The sequence below is a fragment of the Rhinolophus hipposideros genome (genome assembly GCF_964194185.1).
Source record: "Rhinolophus hipposideros genome assembly, chromosome: 21".
Classification (NCBI taxonomy): Eukaryota; Metazoa; Chordata; class Mammalia; order Chiroptera; family Rhinolophidae; genus Rhinolophus; species Rhinolophus hipposideros.
In genome coordinates this window covers 16,839,455-16,861,075 of record NC_138067.1, presented here as the reverse complement: position 1 = coordinate 16,861,075, position 21,621 = coordinate 16,839,455, and the positions used below count along the sequence as shown (strand labels likewise).

Genomic DNA, 21,621 nt, shown 5'->3' with positions numbered 1-21,621 from the left:
CTCACTTGTAATATACAGAATATGGCAACCCAAGATTAGGTTATTAAAGATTGTGGCTTTCATCCTGGGCATGCACTTTCTTGGATCACTTGCTCTGGGGGAAGCCAGCTTTCAAGCTATGAGCTGCCCTATGAAGATACCCACATGGCAAGGAACTGAAGGAAGTCTTTATCCCAACACCTAGCAAGGAATCAAGGGTTTTCCTACAACAGTCTCTGAGAAACAGGCCAGTCAATGACCCCATGAGTGGACTTGGAAGGGGATCTTTGAAATGACTGTAAGCCTAGGCTGACAACTTGACTCTAACTTTGGGAGAGACCTTAGACCAGACCACTGAACTTAGCTTCTTCCAGATTTCTGATCCACAGAAACTGAGATGATGTTTATTGTTTTCAGCTGCTAAACTTTGGGGTAATGTGTTATGCAGCAATGGAAAATTAATACAATAGCTTATAGCTTGGAAAAGGTCCCCATTGCCAAATGAGGCATAAATCAAGTAAGATGCTTCTTTTCCCAATAGCTCCCAACTAGTAGTACCCAAAAACCTGTTTTTAAAGGTGATATACTTACTAAAACCATGATGCTACTGGCTCAAACAACTTTTGAAATTAACCCTGAATATGAATCTTATTCTTTGGAATTGTGCTTAATGGTGCCAATTCAGCATTTAAAGGTATTTGTTGTTTGCATTAAATCTGCTGGGGAATAAATAAATAAATGTTTTCATATGGATCAAACTTAAGGCATGCTTCTAAAGTAAAAGGCTTAATTTTCTGGTGTAGGAAAATGCCAAGAAAAGTCCTAAGAATTTTTTTTTAATTAAATTTACTGGGGTGACAATGGTTAGTAAAATTACATAGGTTTCAAGTGTACAATTCTATACATTATCTACATATCACATTGTGTGCTTACCACCCAGAATGTTTGATATAACACCCAACAAAATCAAATTAAGTGTATACTCCTAAAATGATTAGATTGAAAGATGGTACTAATTTGGATGTGTAATTTTTGGAATTTTTCCTCCCATCCAAGGCCACTACTTTATAGTCATATCTCATAGGATGGGTAAAGCAAGCCAGACTTTTTGAAAACCATAATATACATTGGGAAATTAGTATTCTTTGTGATATTTACATTAAAGGTTTTCTTTAGAATTAGCAGAAATGACCACTAGATGCCAGTGTTGTTTTTTTAAGGTTAAATAAAAGGCAGGACAGTTCAGAAAAATCAATGTTCATATCATAACGAACGCTAGAACAGAAATTATTGGATTATGTCAATGAAGAGTCAAGACCCTGTTTTCACTACACAGAAGTTTATTGTGAAAGTAAATTAAACATACAAACACACAGTATGGCTAATGGTGGCAAAAGCAATCTCGTAGCTTAAGGCAAGTTTTAATGGAGATGAATTTAGAAAAGATGATGCAATGATATAGTTTTGTTTAAATATAGATTATGGAAAAATATCAAATTGCATCAATAACTTAACAAAAGTAGTTTTCAAAGCCTGCACTATTGGAGAAAAAGGGCTCATGATCTTAATGCCAGCATTAAGACAGATAGAAGCAGCACAGTGCTAGATGACAGGAAAAACTCAGTATTTACAGAAGGATGGCAACATGAACATTTAACAATATTTGATCTAAGTTACCAGTGGACTAAAAGCCCTCAGCTAGAAGCAATAGAGAAAAATGTACCATCATCACTGTGTTTATTTTTTAAAAAATTTAAGTGCATAAGTCAAAAACCAAGGAGCTCTGTGATAAAGTAACCTTAAAACACCACTGTAAGGACCACTTAAAAGGCGATTCCCTCAGGGGAAATTAGGGCACTGAGTGTGTAAACATGTGAGCTGCACAACACCAAATAACAACCAAATTCATTCCTAGTACTTAGTTATACAAGATCAGCATGGTCTTTTATGATGCATTATTGTTTATTAACAATTTAAACACACTCCTTACCATGCATGACTTCAAATATATAACAAACATTTTTATTCTGAGATACAGGATATGTTTATGAATTGTAAGACCTATATACAATGAAAGTCACACCTCCCTCATTAATCAAGTGTGTGTGTGTGTGTGTGTGTGTGTGTGTATATATATATTATATATATATATATATATAATATATATACATACACATTTTAAATGCAATGACCTTATTCAGACTTCAGTTCATTTTCTGAATTGACCATGTCAGTTTTTCACTCTTTAAAATAATGCCATTCTATTATGATAAAATACATTTTTGCAAAAATTCAGAAATGTAGTAACATTTAATGAATGTGATCATGAAAAATATTTGTAAGGAGGTGCCAAACGACTTAGCACTTTTTTCCAGTTTTGTATTAAAAAAAAAGTTGCATTCAATTTGACAGTGAGCCTATTTAAAAAATAGTCTTATACCAATTTATTTCAAAAGGTTCTAATAATCCTTTTGGAAAATACCCATATATAACCTGTGAATTTTTTTCCAGATTAATGGAAGAAAATGTATCCTCTGCACAGATGAACATTTTCTCTGTAAGACTAATCTTTCATCACTCAGAACTGTTTTTACAAAAGCATGCATTATAAAATACACATAAAAGCAGCTATGTTAAACATGATTTTAATACAATATTACCTTTGTAGCTGATTCATCACTGTCTCCAGTTTAATATGCTGTTACATACATGAAGAAGCTCCAGTATCCCTTCTCTGATTGACTTAGAAAAAAAAAAAATCCCTGAATAAAACAGAAGCCAGCCTGCGACTTCTTTAAGCATTTCAGTAGAATGTTATCATCTGTGGAGAATATCTCCACACAAACTCATGATAACAGAACAGAATCTAAAACAGATCTGGGGCAGATTAGAGTTAATACCAATTTAAAACTTTTATGTTTAAAAAGGAAAGTAAAGGAGCTGATTATCAACATTTAAAAGGATACTGCAACTTTAACAACTGTAAACTTTGTGTTAGAAGGCTGTGGTAGACAGCTCTGTGCTACTAGGTTTTTAGCTTGTAAATAATGCAAACACATCAGCAGTTTTAAAATGCCATAGAAAATAAAAACAAGGGGAAAACAAAATAAAATACCAAGAATGTCTAGCTAAAGTAAAGCTGTATAACCAACACATCTAAAATTACAGGGGGAAAAAAATTAGAGCAACCGATTAGGGGGAAAAAAAACCCTTATAAAAAAATTTTAATTTCTTGACTAGTTTCTTGACTTTTAAATTAAAATGGAGGGGAAAAAGAGCTTTAGAAGTACATAGTTTCAACTCACTAAAATAATGCCAACAAGGTAAGCTTGCATAGAAAAAAAATTAACATTATTACTGGCTACATGCATACAAAATTAGAAATGCAGATATTATAATCATAGTGCAAAACCATGGCAGTTTGTGATGTCTTGTTACTGCCTAAGGTTGAGAAGACTGTAGTACTCCAGTTATCACAGTTTCTGGTCTTTCAATCAATTATTTTTGCCGACTAGAAACAATGTATATGTAAAGATTGGGTAGCACATCTGCTGTGCTATTAATTAACGAAGTTTGAGGTCATCACCACCACCTAAATTGGAACCAGGACTAGGGTCTTGTTGCCTTCTTGCCTGCAATGACAAAAATCATAATTTGGGGTCAAAACGTGTTTTGAAAATCAAAGTGCTAGAAAAATAAAAGACAGTAGCATATAAGAAAAGATTGCAACTAAAACATTTTCAGCTAATATCACTCTACATGTAAGAGAAAAAGGAACAATTTAAATAAACTATGTATAAAATATTTTGCTAAAGTTTTCTTAAAAACCAAGAATAAAAATCTCATATTTAAAAAAGCATTGCTAAAATATCTACTGTGCATAAAAGAACAACATATCTACATTTACAGTTTTGGGACTAGAGAGTTTAGCACATTATCCAATCACCTTAGAAGCAAACTTTCCCTTTTGGTAATAGCTGACATTTACTGAGCACTGTTCTAAGTACTGTCCACGGATGAACTCATTTAATCCCTGCCAACCACCTGCAATATAGGTATTATTATTATTATTTATCCATTTTACAGATAAAGAAACTAATCACACAGAAATATATAGTCTACTAATCACATAATTGAAAAATGTAGTAGTGAATTTCGTCTCTTACTGAATTCCTTTTCTGTCAACTGACTTCGAACTAAAAACCTCTACTTCAAGTAAATCCAGAATTATTATAGATAAAGTCTTTTGTCTCAAAAGCAAAACAGAAATATAAAATTAGTCTTTGGTACACTTATATACCTAGAATTACCTTTACGACAATATTTAACAACTAAGAGACTGGACAATTACAAATACTGAGGATTTCAAGTTTTACTTTAGAAGATTTCTAGTTAAACTATTGATGGCAAATTAGTTAATAGAGAACATTTAACAACTAACATACTGTGCATAACATTCTGCTTAATAAAGTTTTATAGAATATGGTGTCCCTTTGGTCTACACAACATTTACTTTCAGTCTCTTACAAAAATCCAGTGCATGTTTCTTTCATAACTATTCTTTAGCAACTACAGATGTCAGTCAAGCACAAACATCTGTTTTGTAGACTGAACCTGGCTCCTTCAGCAACAGTTTCCTTAAGTTAAATAAGGACAACTCGACTTTACCAATTGTTTAGGCAAAAACCCTTGAGATCACTCATAACATCTCTTTCTCTTACACCCAAGAGTAAATTATGACAGCTCTACATTTAAATACATCCTGAATCTGAGTACTTCTGACTACCTCTACCATTCTAACCCTAATCCAAGCCGTCTTCTTTCATCTGAATCTTGTTTTTAGCCACCTCTCTTATGTTATATACCAGCAATTGGGACTAACTGCAATTACCTATGCAAGCTTTAACTAAATGGAATCATGTATTAATATCACAATTCAATCTCCATTATCTATGTCAGTTTTTGGAAACAAATTCAACCAAAAATCAAAATACTGATTTCAATTCTTTTTTTATTTTTTATTTTTTTGGTTGTTGAGAGCCCACTGGCCCATGTGGGAATCGAACCGGCAGCCTTCAGAGTTAGGAGCATGGAGCTCTAACCGCCTGCGCCACCGGACCAGCCCTGATTTCAATTCTTAAGATCTCGAACAGTTGTTTGAGAAAGAGCATTCTTGATCTTCAAGGAAACATCTCAACAAGTCACACTTGTACTCTAAGATCAAGTACAATCAGAAAATCCAGCTATGTATGTCATCATTTCTCAAGAGGGTTATCTTGTTTAGACAGAAATGACACTGCCTTATTCACTTTCAAACAAATCAAATAACATCCAACACAAACTTCTACAGTCTTTCTTATAAATGTTGACACATATTTTAACTATTAATTATCAGGTGGCACATCGACGAAATTTTAGCACATTCCTCTCTAACTTACTCAGGTTAAAGTTATGCTGCATGGTTAGACTAAAAGAGCTAACCATGATCCATTGAACACATATGGATCAGAGACACAATTTATGTTCCCTACAGAATCAATGCTAAATGTAGTGTAAGGACAGATCAATTCTGCAAATCAGAGATGGTGATATAAGCATCTGGTTTCAGTCAATGAAGGTCAGAAAGGGGCCGAGCAATGAAAAAACACAGAAAAATCAATTCTAATTATATATTTATAAATCAGTAGAAACCTACCAATTATACTTTGTGTAAAGATATTTTAGCTTTTGTCTTGGGATAAGAGTAATTTTCAAATTATTTTAATAATGGGATGATTCCAAAGGAGTACAAAGAACAGTCATCAGCAGCTGGAATTCTCCCTTTTGGTCATGGCTGTGCTGAGGTTGCCATGGGTTTGTTTATTATTTTTGGTAAAAGCATGGAGAGGAGTAAAGTTTTGCTATTTATTTGTGTTTTTAGTTTCTATTTACATTGTGAAGGAATGAGGAAGGTGCAAGGAAGACATTGTGAAGGAGGGTCAAGAACAGGAAAAATAAAAGAGGAGGTAAAGTCTGATAGAGGATGAATGAGAGCAGAAGAGAGAAGAATGAGAACTGAGAGCCTGGGAGGAAATTTAACGCAAAAAGGGCAGATGTCTGGATGGTCATGTGAAGGACACAAATAAGAGAAACAGATTTAGGTTCAGTGAGATAGCTTCCACAGGACTGGAATTCAACAAATGGATGAGTTGTCTTGAGAAGCAGTGCACTTTGTACTGTACAGAAGCTTTGTACTGCGGCAGTTTCCTAAAGGAGGCTGGATGTTTTAGAAGGAATTCTTCTGTGGGTAATAAGCCTGACTAGATGATGGCAAAGAAATTCTCTACACTTGATTATTCTAAAAGCATAAAGTTCATAATTTCTACTTTATTTCTCCCCCGTCAATTCACATGGGCCCTTGATTCTAACTTATTAACAATTTTTCAGAATAGGATTTTAATATAAAGCAGATACCCACAACCCTGTTCAGAATATAAATGTGTTTTTAATATTTATAAAGAATTAATCTGGATATTTTACTACACACTATCCGTTGCTTCTATTTATTTTCTTTTTAATATATCATCACCCAGAAACACGGTCAATCCAATTTCTAGGAGGCCATCATGGCATGAGTCCAAGATGAAGAGACAAAAAGTCACCAGGTGCTGGAGTTTTCCCTACTGGCTAGGGCTGTGCAGTAGCAGCCAAGAACAGGGATACCAAATGAAAAATAAAACTTCTTGGCTGATTTGTTCTTTTATTATCAAGATCATCAAATTGCTGAACATTCTTCAAGAGAAAATGATTTAAAATAGCTACTATTTATGGAGTATACACTATGTCCAGATACTGTGCTAATCATTTCATGTTTGACACCTGGCTAAAAGAACACTGAATTACAGGATTTTAGAGCAGCACAGTACTTCAGAGATCTGGTTCCACTCTCATTTTACAGATGATGAGCCAGAGCCCAAGAAGTTTAAGTGATTACCCCTAAGGTTATAGAGTTAGCTGGTGGCAATCAGACTGCTGGAAAAAGATGAACCTTTAACTCACAATTAGCATTAATGTCAGCCTCTTAAATCATTGCTATTTTTCCCTATTGCTAAGGCTGGAGGAGACATAAAGCAGAAATTTTAAGTCCTAATATGAAAGAAAGAAATGCACTTTTCCCAAACTTGTAAAATAGGTAAAAACCAGACAATTATAAACAATTGTCACATAAGTAGACCGCAAGTGCTTGTCTAACAGCACATCAAAAATAAAGTTCTTATAAAGAACTTTAAAGAACCACTTCAGGAATACTTAACATATAAAGTGACATTTCAAAATAAAAGAGTGGAGCTCATCTACATCTCTGGGCTTGGATGGGGATGGTCTACCACCTTACACCTTGGCTATGTGATCTTAGACAAGCTTCTTATCCTCTTTCAGCCTCAGTTCCTCAAAATGGAGACACACCTTATAAGAGCATTTAAGAATCAAGTGTAAAGCAAATATTGTAGTGTATCCAGTATGTCATCATTTCTCACAGGTGGCACATAGTAAGTATTTATGCTGCTGTTATTACAACAAAGCTGCTCATCACTCCCCAATTTATCTATATGAACTTTTCAAATGTTAAAATCTGCATCCGGCAGATAAGAATAAAATTTTTACAAATTAAAAGAAGGTTAAAACAAAATAAATTTTACTAAAGTATACACCTCTTACGACAGCCAGACTCTCTTAGTATGGGAGAAGACAGATCTAGTACCCTGTTTCTCATTAATCCTTTTACGATTTTCATTCTGAGTCTGAATTCATATTCCCAGTTCATTCCAATCTACTGCCTTTACTACTGCCAAACATACCTCAGGAAGGCCCAGTACAGATTCTTACGTTAATTTGTCCTTACACAAATATGAGTGTTGGTAAAGTGATTTGAAAACTGAAGTCTGTGGGAATTTAAAATAAATAAGGCTGGGATTTTTTTCTTGGACCACACAGAAGTGAAGGCTCCCAAAACACACAAAATACAAATACAAAAACCACATAAAGACTCTTGCCTGTTTTTATTTCCAAATAGTTTCCACATAAAATTCTCCTATGATTTGCTGAATTGTATTAAAACTGCCTATAGAATAAACAATAATTATTTACCCATTTTCTGACACTATAGACAACAATTTATTTGTTAATCCTTTATAATGTAACCACATGAAACCATTTTCTAGATAACAATAGAGAAAATCCCTTTCAGTGCCCTGTCACCTTGCAGCTGAATTAAGAGCCAACAGTGCCATATTACAGTTTTAGGCTAAGAGGCCAATCAAGATGAAAGCAAGCCTCCAACACAGAGTGTGTACAAGCTGCTATCAAGCAAATGACGGAAGTAATCTTTCCAATTTATCTATGATCAGAGCACTCATTCTGTCCCTTATTGACCTCAATCTCCCTTCACAAAAGCCAAAAGTAAGGTGTTTGAATTATAGAGATGTGTAACCTGAAGAGAATTACCATGGGTTAAATCAACATTGCCAAATCAGAAGAATTCTCAAGTAGAAAAGGCACTGGGCTACTTCTACGTGGCAATGGACACCAAACAGGTAATCATTTCATAGAAGAAATGTCTGTGATTATTTTTTCTTTGTTAAAGTCTACTTTTTATTAAAGTAATGAAGAGTGCACAAATCATGAATATGAGGTGTGATCGAAAAAAAGGAGAACGCTGCTGCCAAGAAGCATGCCATCCAACTGAAAGGCAGGGATCTTCAATATGGGAAGCGAATTACTAAGGTGCGCCAAACCTTAGTAACAGTGTATGATAAGTTTCAACTAGTTCGGTGGAGTCAGTTGGGAGTGAGATATGATTGAGAGAAAGTGTGTTTTAAAGTGTGCCATATATCATCCTCCATCATGACAACACTCCATGTCACACATCGCTGCTAGTATACAGCAATTTCTGTCAAATAAAAACATTACAGTGTGTCCTCATCCACCTTATTCACTGGATCTGGCACCATGTGACTTCTGGCTCTTTCCCAAAGTTAAAATGACTATGAAAGGTAAATATTTTGAATCGATTCAGGACAAGGCAGACACAACAGTGCAACTAAAGACACTCATGAAAGAGGACTTCCGGAACTGCTTCAGAAAGTGGCAAGAACGATGGGACAAGTGTGTTCGAAGTTTGTGTGTGGGGGGGAGAAGGGGAGGTGTGTGTGTCTTTTACTATAATAAATCTTTTAAACATTCACCAGTTTTTTGGTCACACCTTGTATATAACTAGATGAGTTTTCACTAAGTGCACATACCCATGTTAACTAGCACCCAGATCAAGAAGTATAACATTAACGAAACTTGGAAAGTTTTTTTGTATCCTTTCCCAGTAATTACTCAGCCCCCTATGTTAACGGCTATCTTGACCTCCCACAGAACCAAGAAGTTCAAAATCCGTTATTGTTAAACAAACAAACAACACCAGAATCTCAAGTAGCTTGGGAAAAAATATCTGAAGTTAAAATACGCCTACCTTTACTGCCGCTCTAGACATGTTGTGAGCCAAGGTGCATAGAATGAGTGAAGAAACTAGCTTTCACTGGGCCCCAATGTGTCAGATACTGAGCTAAGCAACAACCCAGGAGGAAGGGTGTTAGCTCTATTTTACAGATGAGGTTCAAGAGAACAGGCAACTTTCCCAAGGTCACATAGCAATAAACAGTGGAGCTAGGATTTTATATCAGGGCAATCTATTATAAACCTCATACTCATTCTTCTATATCAAAAGTTCTCAGTTACACGCTGCCAGTTACTAGGTTCCGTGAAAATACCCCAGAGACTCCAGAGGAAGCCCAGAATAATCTCTACCCTGCTTCACTCAGAGAAGTGTCCCTATATCTATTTTATATATTAGGATTCTGTATAAAATTTCAAATGAAGAAAGGATTTCATAGTTTTAAAAACAACCTATATGCCAAATACAGATAGCAAGTTCTAGACTCTTCTGTTTTCATCATTCTGTGTTAACACTAAAAACACTTTCTTTCTTTTTCTTTTCTTAAATTGCTGTTGGTAATATCACCAGTGGCCGCCATGTATCTAAATCCAATGGATACTTCTCCCCCGCCCTTCTTCTGCCTCCCCCCTCCCTCCTCTGGTTCAAGGCATTCTCAGTCTAGTTGTGTAGGACATAGCTCCCTGGCCCATGCTGGTAATGTGAACCTTGCGCTCCTCCCTGGGGCTGAGCAGTCGGTCTCTGGTCGGTGACTCACAGCAGCTCACCAGCAGCCCAGTTCCAGGGAGAGCTGCTGCTCACAATCTTAACCGTAGAGGGTGCAGCTCACTGGCCCATGTGACAATCGAACTGGCGTCAGGAGCAAAGCGCTCCAACCACCTGAGCCACCAGGCCGTCCCTTTATTTCTTTTCTAAATAGGTAAAACAGATGCACATGACACAAAATTCAAAAGGCACAGGGGAAGCAGGATGGCTCAGTTGGTTAGAATGCGAGCTCTGAACAACAGGGTTGCCAGTTCGATTCCCACATGGGCCAGTACCCTCCACAACTAGATTGAAGACAATGAGCTGCTGCTGAGCTTCCAAAGGGGTGGCCAGATGGCTCAGTTGGTTAGAGTGCGAGCTTTCAACAAGAAGGTTGCCGGTTCAATTTCCGCATGGGATGGTGGGCTGGCTGCAACCCCTGCAAGTGAAGATTGAAAATGGCGACTGGACTTGGAACTGAGCTGCTAGACTGAAGGACAACGACTTGGAGTTGATGGGCCCTAAAGACACACACTGTTCCCCAATATTCCCCAATAAAAATTTTTAAAAATTCAAAAGGCACAAAAGATAGAGAAAAGTAATCACCCTCCACATGGTCCCTAGACAGCCAATTCCCCTCCAGTTTCCAGTTCCAGTTTCTTACATACCACCCCCCCAGAGAGACTATGAGCATTCAAATAAATGTTTATGTATTCCTTTTAAAAATACCCATGGGGTAAAATATTATACTGTGTTCTATACCTTTTGGTGTATAATCACTTGATTATACACCAAAGATTTAACGGTATTTGAACAAGATTACAAAAATAATGTTTCTTCAGTTCACTATAGTTTTTCATTTGCCAAGTTAATGATAATCTGCCATTATCTCTGAAAGGAAAAGAAAATATCATACTACTAAAATATCCTTTCCCAGAAAAATCAGAAAAAAAATGCTAAATCTTGCCAAGAATGATAGATTGAAAACTTTCTAAATTTTACATATGATGAAATAGAAACACGCCCAAGGAGTTTTCTAACTGATTTCAGGTTAAAAGATACTGGTGAAAATCAAAATACCTTGGGCCATTAACTAGTTGGAGTTCAGCTTCCCACTGTCAGTAACCTCAACCTTACACATATATTAAATGCCCATGAACACCATTACAAGTTCAGCATGGCACGGCCGGAGGCCTCAGAGGTTATCCAAACAGGGGCGGGACATCGCTATGCCTTGGTGCTGCCAGGATGTCAAGCTTCCAAGGACCATCTCCTGGGTTACTGCCACCCAAGAGTTACCACTGTTCCTTGGCCCTTGTCTCCAGTCAGGCATCAGGACCACCCACTGGAACCATTATTATTCTGTTGTGCCTCAGCTTTTTCTTTTCCAGGCAAAACGGTTTCTAATCTCTCCTAGCAGATTTTATTTTTCAACTTAATCATCTTTATGGGTGATGTGGAAATTCATTTCCCAGTGCTAGGCTGTATTTGTGGAGACCTTTTGGTTAGGAAACTGGTTTAAGTCTTCACTCTTCCTTACATTAACCAACTATTTGAAAGAAAGCAAGTCAATTTTTCTCAGAGTCTCAGTTTCTTCAACTGTAATAACAATGTGAAGTGAATGTAAGAAAACCATATTTTTATAAAATTGTAACTTTTTAAAAAACAAAACCAAAAACAAAGAACATCCGATTATATGAGGCCTTCTACAGATGTTTAAATTATAGGAGAGAAAACATTTTTCTCCAACATTCTCCTTTTAGGAAAAAGTAGTTAAACTGCAAGAAAATAAGCTGACATAAGGAATTTGTTATGAATTTTTTTTAAGGGAAGAAAAATTACACATGTGCAAAGTGCCAAAAGACAGCACACCCCAAACTCCCCTAAGTGACTGCCAGTGTGACCTCTGGAGTCCGATTCCAGCCCAATTTTCTAAAGGACAGTTCTCTACAAGAACTGACATTTTAAATTATTGCCACAAGGGACTACAGAATCTTAAATCATTGATGAAAATCTAACCTTTTTTTTCTATGCTCTAGGTCATAATGTAGGGAAAGTGCCCTGATATATTTTAGAGAACTAAAAGGATGTTCTTGTTAGCCAGATAATTCAATTAACTGGAACCATCACTGTGGTAGAGCTTTTAGTGCTAAAGAAGTACTTTAGAGCTATTATTTACCGTAGGCATACACGCACCGAGCACCATACTAAGTGCTTTACAAGCATTTCCCCATTTAATTCTCACAATTTCTATGAGAAAACAGGCTTACGAGAGATTGGAAAGTAATGGAACAGGAGTCTCACCTAGGCCTGACTACAACGCCCATGCTCTAAAATCAATGACATAAAACCAACTGGAAACAATCTATCTGAGCAATAAATTTTTCAACACCTCCATCAACAGACTATGTTTTTGTTCATGAACAAATAATACACACACACACATATAAACTCATACACCAAAATGTTTTTTTTCAGGTAACATTATTTATAAAAACAATCAAACTAACATTTTAGAAAAGACAATTCTTAGTCTCAACTAATTTAGTATTTTATTTAAAGTAAAATATATACAACTTCCTAAATAACTGCTATATTAATTGTTAGTTATTCTTCAAATATAATGTAGCTGAAGGGCACTTTTTAATAAAATTATTCTTACATTCATTTAAAGCCATGTTAGTTTCAGAAAGACTGACCAATCATGTTCTCTGACATGGCAGGATCTCTCACTCCTTCACTCCTTTGCATATACTGTTCCTTCTGCCCAGAATGTTTTCCCTAGCTTGTCCACCTGGTAAACTCACACTCTTCCTTCAAATCCCTGAAAATGTATTCTCTTGTGAATCCCCCAAGCAGAGGGAGATGTAAGCAATGCATCCTACACACTGCCACTGTTCCCTTTCTGAAGCTCCATTATATATGGCTGCTGCTCAAGTAGACTGCAATTATCTGTTTACACATTTATTTTCCCTCAAGACTGATAGTTGCTCAAGGACAGAAACCAGGCATTTTCATCTATATATTTTAGTCCCTAATGCAGAATCCAGCACAACACAGTTGGGGTTCATTACTTAATCAATATCTAATTAATATAGCCTAACAAATTATAAACATTTTAAATCTCTCCAGGGATCATTAACATGTATTATTCTACTTTAACCTACAGGCTATTCTGTAACTCTAGTTTACAGACAAGCAGGATAGGAGCTGTTTTTTGATGACCTCCATTTGACAACTAAACACAATGTAAAAAATACTGTGGTGGGTAACATAGAAGTTAAAAAACGAGGGGCCCCGTCTCACTGGGGATCATAATAGAGTGGAGGACAGACACATTTATAATTGTTTCAACATACTGTTCAGTAAGAACAATAATAGAAATAAGAAGCGCTCTGGAAACTACAAAGGGGAAGGGCTAATAATGATTAAGAAGACTGGAGAAGAGACTGACAGATAACATTTAAGAAGGGCCTTGATGAATGAGTGGAAAAGTATATTCTTGGCTAGGGAACAAACAGCACAAGCAAAAAGGTTCAGAAGTATAACAAATACATATTATACATTTAAAAACTTTTTTTTTTTAAACTTCTTACTATTACAGATACAAGCATTCTGAAACAAAATGCTGTGGGCAGTTTAATCACAAGAATTATAAAAGCTTCAAAGAACACAAATGTATTGCATTACAGCCCTGTTTCTTCTCCTGGCTAATATAAGTATTGTTGGGGACACCATCAGTTACTGTCAGCCTGTTAAATACATTCATTCATTGATAAAGGGAAATATCAATCATTAAAAGATAATTTCTTACACTAACTACGGAGCAGGCTTGAGTTTTTTCATTTATTTTTAAAAAATTGTAATATAATAGGAAATATATATATGAAATAATATCAATAATAGTAGCTGACACGTAGTCAGTGTCACATACTCTGAAAGTGCTTTCACATGTATTTACTCATTTAATCCTCACAATGAACCCACTGAGATAGGCATGATTATTAGCCCTATTTTATAGATGAGGAAAGTCAGCCATAGAAAATAAGTTGTCTGATGAGTGGCAGAGCCAGATTCAGACCTTGCAGTCTGGCTCTCGAGTCTGGGCTTTTAACCCAGACTGTGTTGTTGTTCATGCACACACACATACACATACACACTTTTGTGTTAATTTAAATAAGTGTACATAAAATTTTGTGCATGGAAACGCTACAGTTTTTCTGTATTATTACATAACACTGACTTAAAACATTTTCTTAATGTGGTAAAATACACATAACAAAAATTACCATCTTAACCATTTTTAAGTATACAGTTCAGTAGGGTTAAACATTCACTCGCATTGTTCAACCAATCTCCAGAACTCTTTAATGCCTGGAAATTGTTCTATTTAGTTGATACACCATAATTATAATTCCACTTCTTTTAATTATCAAAGATAAATGTGTGCTTTTTCTATTTCTTCTTGGGTAAAATGTTCATGTTGATAATTAAGTATAGAAACTCGAAACACATGACAGAATATTAACATTTGACAATATTCTCTTTTAAACACGTTCTAATCTCGATTATTGTTTTATTCAAGTATATTTTTTATAGAATTTGGATTTTTTTTAAAAACTTTTATTTAGTTTAAGTATGTTTTTCCAGGACCCATCAGATCCAAGTCAAGTAGTTGTTTCAATCTAGTTGTGGAGGGCGCAGCTCGCAGTGGCCCATGTGGGGATCAAACCGGCAACTGTGGTGTTAATGAGCATCACGCTCTAACCAACTGAGCTAACTGGCCACCCCTAGAATTTGGATTTCTGAACAATCTGCAGATACTTTACTAATTTTTATAACTGAAGTTTGCTTAAAGCAGAATATAATTTTATCTAGAAAAAAATTAAACATCTGTGTCAATTGAAAGTCTACAACATTTAAACACTAGACAAGACTAAACTTGAGTGTCTAAGACTAAAGTAGACATGGGTAATAAAACTACTATAGAAAGACACAAGAAAGTGATTATTATAAAAATTGAGGTCCGGATTACTTTTGAGAGAAGGGAAAGGGTCATAATTAGATGCATACATGGAAGGGGCTGCTAGGTCAGCTGTCAAAGTTTTATTTTTTTGTCCTGGATGATATTTATAAGGGTATTAGCCTTAAAATAAGTAAGCTACATATTTCTTTTGTGTATATTTCTGTATCTGTATTTTACTTTACCATAAAAATTTTAAAAGAAAACTAGTTTAATTCCATTCTTTGAATAGTTTGAAATACTAAACTTGCCTCTAGTAAAGAGAATAGAATACACAAATGACCGAAAGTTATACTGTTACAAAATCAAGACAAATATTCATAGAAAAATGGAAAATATTACTCCTCAAGTTTTAATAATGTTCTCAAAATATTAATATGTATTCTATGATAACATAAAGAATTTTTTTCCAAATAATCTGAAAGATAATTAAGAAAAAAGAGGTAAGGTGTTCAGATCAATGAATTAAGAGAAAATACATCTTATTATACTAAATGATTTTTATAAGGAGCAATAAATAAGGAATTCATATACAACCTTAAAATTAAGACTAATTTTCTTTATAGCAATTACATTTAATAAACACAAAGTCACAGAGTACAACTTTTTAAAATGAAAGACAAAATTAAACTTAAAACTATTTAAAAACATTATGCACAAATATCACAAATAGAGCCTGAGAGTTTTGGGGAAAGTACTAACCAGTTACTGCCAGCAGCTGTGAAACTCTCACCTCCATTTCCTCCCGATGAGACCTGTCTCTATCTTCAAATTCACGTGTCCTTCTCCGAGCCTCTTCAAAGGCCTGTTGTGCTAACGCATCCTCCTGCTATCAGCAGAATACAAGAAATGGATGTTTAATTTTGATTTATAATAAAAAATTAAAACTTAGGATTATTTTATTTTTGGAAGGAAATAATAGCAGGATATTTCTCAAAACATCAAAACCACACACAAAAGAGAATCAATGTCAGAGTTACTTTTAAAAAAATTTCAGTATTTTCATGTTTCATATCACAATAGTAATTGTGTTCAATCATTCTAACAACTGAAAATGCTCTTCTCTTTTCTTTCCTTACTTCTTATCCACCCAAATAAAATCCTGATCAAGTCAAAATTTAAACCATAGAAGTACAAGAAAAAAAATTTGGTATATACTACCATAATTTGGGATAAGACAGGCCAGGCTCTCTAATTACGACAATGAAGTCAGAAACATAAAAGGGAACAATTACAGAACTAATTGTACAAATATTAGAAACTCCTAGACAACCAAAAGTAAATAAAATTCCAAGGGATATTATCAAGAAAAAATACTTGTGACATCTAACAAATCTATCCTAATAATTTCCCAATTAATGGATAAAGATATGCACATGAAGGAAACCCAGATATCTTAAATTCACTGTTGTCTAAAAAGGCAATCAATTTAGCCTTTCTCCTTTAATCTTTAGTCTCAGTTGGTGGCACCACTCATTCTTTTCTACCACCTTTGACTCTTCACTCTCCCCTGTTTCCATATAGCCAATCACCACCAAGTCCTATTCATTCAATCTCCTAAATATTTTTGGAGTCGTTCAAGTCTCCTTCTTATTCCTACAAATATTTTTCTAGTTCAGATTTGTAAGCTCTGACATAAATCACTGCAAAGGTCTCCTAAACCATCTCTTCCGGCTTCCATTCCGTCACCCCCTCAATCCACCACACAGCCATCAGAGCATTCCTTCTAAAGCACAATAGGACCACAACACCCCTCAACTTAAAAGACATTTCACCTCTTCTCCTTTCTGGGAACTGATGCAATGCCCAGAGATAGAGTAGACACCTTGCAAACATAATAATGAGGATATAGTCATATACAACAGGAAGATGATAAGATCTAGGGCCCCTGATAATATAATTCAGAGCTATACCAGGCCTGGACTATACTGACGGATATCTTGTTCTGTGTGATAAATCCTTTGTCACTGTTAGTAGAGTTCTTTAATACTTAAATTTTCAAGGACACAAAGCGTATAATTTAAACAAAATCAAAAGGTGTGATCAAATTTCCATTCTTTGTTTTTTTAAATAATGTGATTCTTTTTTTAAACTTTGAAAAATTTATTTATTATTTTATGTGTGTTTTTCCAGGACCCATCAGCTCCTAGTCACGAAGCTGTTTCAATCTAAATGTGAAGGGCGCAGCTCACAGTGGCCCATGTGGGAATTGAACCGGCAACTTGTTAAGAGCACTCACTGCGCTCTAAACAACTGAGCTAAATGGCCACCCCCAAATTTCCATTCTCATGATGCATTTACTAGCTGTATGTCTCAGGGCAAGGTATTTCATTTCTCTAGGCCTTAGTAAACTGAGCATAGTAGTAATACTTCACAAGATTGTTGTAAAGATTAAATGAGGTAACATAAAAAAGTGCTTAAGCATACTACCTGACAGCATTCAATAAGTATTAGCTATTATTGTATAAGCACTTATAGATATATAAAATTTACACAGTTGACTAAACATTATTACACATAGCTATTGCAGTCTCAGAATGTACTATATAAGCAGAGGTACCTGCAAAGAACACTGTTCCCAACTCCCAAGGGCTTTCTATTACTTAGTTAGGTATCAACCAGGACACATATGCTGATAACAGAATACCCCTTCTGTCCTGTGCATTCATTCATTCACTTTTCCACTTATTCCACAAATATTTAGTGAGTTTTTATTATGCCCAAGTCACTGTGCTAGGTGTCATGGATACAATGTGAGGAAACAAATGGTGCTTTTCCTCACAATTTCTAGCCTATTGGGGCAGATGGACAATGAATTATAATAATTACAAAATAATTACAAAAATCAATATATAATTATCAACTGTGATTTACTATAGTAGAGGAAAATTACATGATGAAATGAGAGCATATAACATGAGATGTGATCTAATTCCCTAAGGAAATTAATAGCCACTAATGTGTATTCTAGCAATGGTGATAGATTTTTATTTCATTAAAAGACAAAAATATTACTACTAATAGTTGTAGTAAAATAAGCCAAGAGAGATTTGGTAGCCCTCCACTCTCAAATTCCAGTTTCTATCTTGGTCTCTTCTAGTGAGATGTGAAATATATATGCAGTAAGCAGCTTGCATTTTAATAAATGGTTAAGTCTGAAAGATGATCAATTGCTAGTGTTACCCTGATGCTTTCCCATTAAAACCTTAAGTAACACTTCACTTTCAACGTCAGTGTAAAAGGGCACTTGCTGATAAAACTACATGCTCAAATGGCCAGGAACAACTACCTCACTCTACCAGTCTCGGGTAGTAGTGGGAGAGGCTTTCAACACTCTCATCACTGCTGGCAACTTATTACATATGAATCTGTGACTCCATGGTCTAAACCACAATCTGCACAAAGTAGTCAGACAGGGTCAGCATAAAAGGTGGTTGGATGTACGTGAAACCCATGTGGAAAATACAGGCCTACGAGTTCTTTCATAGAGCATCTACAGAATATTCTAACCATTCTTGCTGCAGTGATTGTGTTTTTACTGTATTACATAAATCTACAATTGTATTAATTTTACAGTTTGGTAATACTTACCTTTCTGCAGCAATGAATTAAAAAAGTGGAAGTGCACATTTAATGAAAAATTAAGAATCAAATTCATTTCCAAGAACATTGATGAATGTGTAATTTGCATAAAATAATGACATTTAATATTCTCTGTGTGGACTAGAATGGTATCACTGATCAAATGGAAACCAAAAGAAATAAATCTGCTGCAAAAGCATCAACATATACTTCAAAGAAGACAATTTAACACGTGCAGCTGCAAACAGTACATTTAATGTCACTTTGTAGAACGTAACTTTTGATTTAAATCAAATGACTCTTTCAAATTAATTTCACTCTCTCAAGCACATACAAAAAAAGCTGTTGATATGTTGGCTTCACAACAGAAAAACCATACAAAAAGCTAAAAGACACAAATTTTACATCAGTGTCATCAAGTACTTCAAATAGAAAATTGGTTAATTCCAATAATAGTTCAATTTTTCTAATGTGATCAGAGAATCAAAATAAAGGCATACCTCGTTAATTGTACTTCACTTTACTATCCTTTAAAAAAAAAAAAAAAAAACTGAGGGTTTGTGGCAACCCTGCCACAACATTACAACTTGCTGAAGGGTCAGACAGAAGCATTTTTAAGCAATATTTTTAAATTAAGATATGTACACTGTTTTTTAAAAATATAATGCTATTCCACAGTTAACAGACTACACTACAGTGTAAACATAAGTTTTATATGCATTGGGAAACCAAAAAATTGGTGTGACTTGCTTTATTGCAGCGTATGGAACCAAATTCCAAAATATCTCCAAGGTATGCCTGTAAAACTTTTTGAAAGGTCAATACGTTGAAGGTAAAACATACTTTTGTGAATGCCAAAGTAAATTAATTTAAAAAGTATATCAATGAAAATAAAATTACTGGCTCTTCTATTAATAATACAAATACAAATGGGGCACACATTTGATAAAAAATAATGTTCTTAGTGAATTTTTAAAAACTACAAATAGAAATTTACTAGGAACTAATTGTGGTATACACATAATTCTTAACTGTTATCCAAACAATTCTTATTCAAAGAAGTAAGATATTCTGCCATTTAGAAGTTACAGTTACGTAAATTACAAATATATTTATGTACCCAGTTAAAATACCTGAACTATAAAATTTCTGTGACAAAGCAGATGCTGACTACAGAAAAATTAATCACAACAGTATGCATGCACTTTGGGTTTTAGAAAATCTGAGCCTTTTAAAAACTACTCTGAAGTCAACTTCGTGCCTATAAATGGCATAGACTTTTTTTTTTTTTTTGGTAAATGAGTCCTCAGTTACATTTTATTCAAAATTAGTTGGAAATCTCTAAAGTATTCAATGGTAAAGTGCCAAATTTTTCAGTTTTTCAAGCTTTTACATAACTGCAATTACTGAAAATATTGAAATTTATCCCTACAAATTACAGAAAATAAAAGATGAAAATACAATCAGCAAACACGATTTAATTTTGAATTTACGTAACTGTACTCAGAAATACCTTCATTTGTGGGAAACTTAAAACATTTTATTGAACTAAATTATGTAGTTATATGTTGCATGATGATGGAGATATGGTCTGAGAAACGCATTGTTAGGTGACTTGGTTGTAGTGTGACTATCAGTATACTCAAACATAGATGGTATGGGCTACTACACACTTCCGCTATATAGTATAAGTTATTGCTCCTGGGCTACAATCCTGTACAGCATGTTACTGTACAGAATACTGCAGGCAATTGTAACATAATGGCAAGTATTTACGTATCTAAACATCTAAACATAGAAAAGCTACAATAAAAATACGGTACAAAAGATAAAAAAATGGTACACCTGTATAGGGCACTTACCGCAGACAGAGTTTGCAGGACTGGAAGTTGCTCTGGGCGATTGGTAAGTAAATATGAAGTCCTAGGACATTATTGTACACTACAGTAGACTTTATAAACACTGTATACGTGGGCTACACTAAATTTATAAAAAATATTTTTTCAATAATGAATTAATATTAGCTTACTCTAACTTTTTTGGGTAAACTGTCTGATTTTTTAAAAAACTTTTTGACTCTTGTAATAAAACTTAGATTAAAACAGAAACACACTATACAGCTGTACATAAACATTTTCTTTCTTTATATCCTTATGCTATAAGCTTTTTTCTGTTTTAAAATTATTTATTTTTGTTAAAAACTATGACACACACACACATTAGCCTAGGCCTACACAGGGTCAGAATCATCTACAGAGAAGTGCTGACTGCTGACTAGATGGTTGGGGTCCCCTGCCTTGAAATTTTTACATTACTTAAGACCTATTACTTTATTAGTTTACTATCACAACAGCTGGCACTTTGTAGTAATAAAGCTCTGTTTGTGGCTAGGGCAACAAGGCTTGAAAAATTCTAAGTATGGAAAATGCTGTAGGTTAAACTAAAAATTTTTACCAATCACTCTAATAAAATATTTCAGTTTTAGAACTCAATTCAATCTGAAATTTTCCCTTATATAAATTTAATCTGTTGTAGTATGTCTTACAAAAACAGCCTTCAAAATTGCCAATTATTTGAAAGAGTTGAGGACTAATCCCTGTAGAAATCAAGGTAACAGAGATTCTTTCTTAAGAATTTTAATTTTAAATCTTAATTTTTTTACTAAGAAGGTTTTCACATTCCATATATGGAGAACAACATGGGAAGACATAACAGAAAGAAACAACAAAAAGAGAGCTCCTTTTTATTCTTATCATTATTTTAACTTTAGTAAAACGATTAGTACTGAACAACTGAAAGAAATTAACACTTGATA

General features: G+C 34.6%; 1 protein-coding gene across 4 annotated transcripts in view; it reads right to left on the bottom strand.

The window, feature by feature from the left end:
• Positions 1-2,273: 2,273 nt before the first annotated feature.
• CBFB (core-binding factor subunit beta) overlaps positions 2,274-21,621 on the bottom strand; it is a 48,163-nt gene continuing 28,815 nt past the window's right edge. The window contains exons 5-6 of one of the 4 annotated variants that reach the window (XM_081031923.1): positions 15,958-16,053; positions 2,274-3,611 (exon numbers count right to left, since the gene is read on the bottom strand). In XM_081031923.1, coding sequence (XP_080888049.1) covers positions 3,543-3,611; positions 15,958-16,053 — 165 coding nt within the window. In that variant the 3' untranslated portion in view covers positions 2,274-3,542. Of the gene's footprint in view, positions 3,612-15,926; positions 16,054-21,621 lie in introns of all 4 variants that reach the window. The other 3 variants (XM_081031925.1, XM_081031924.1, XM_081031926.1) reach the window with 3 other exon arrangements.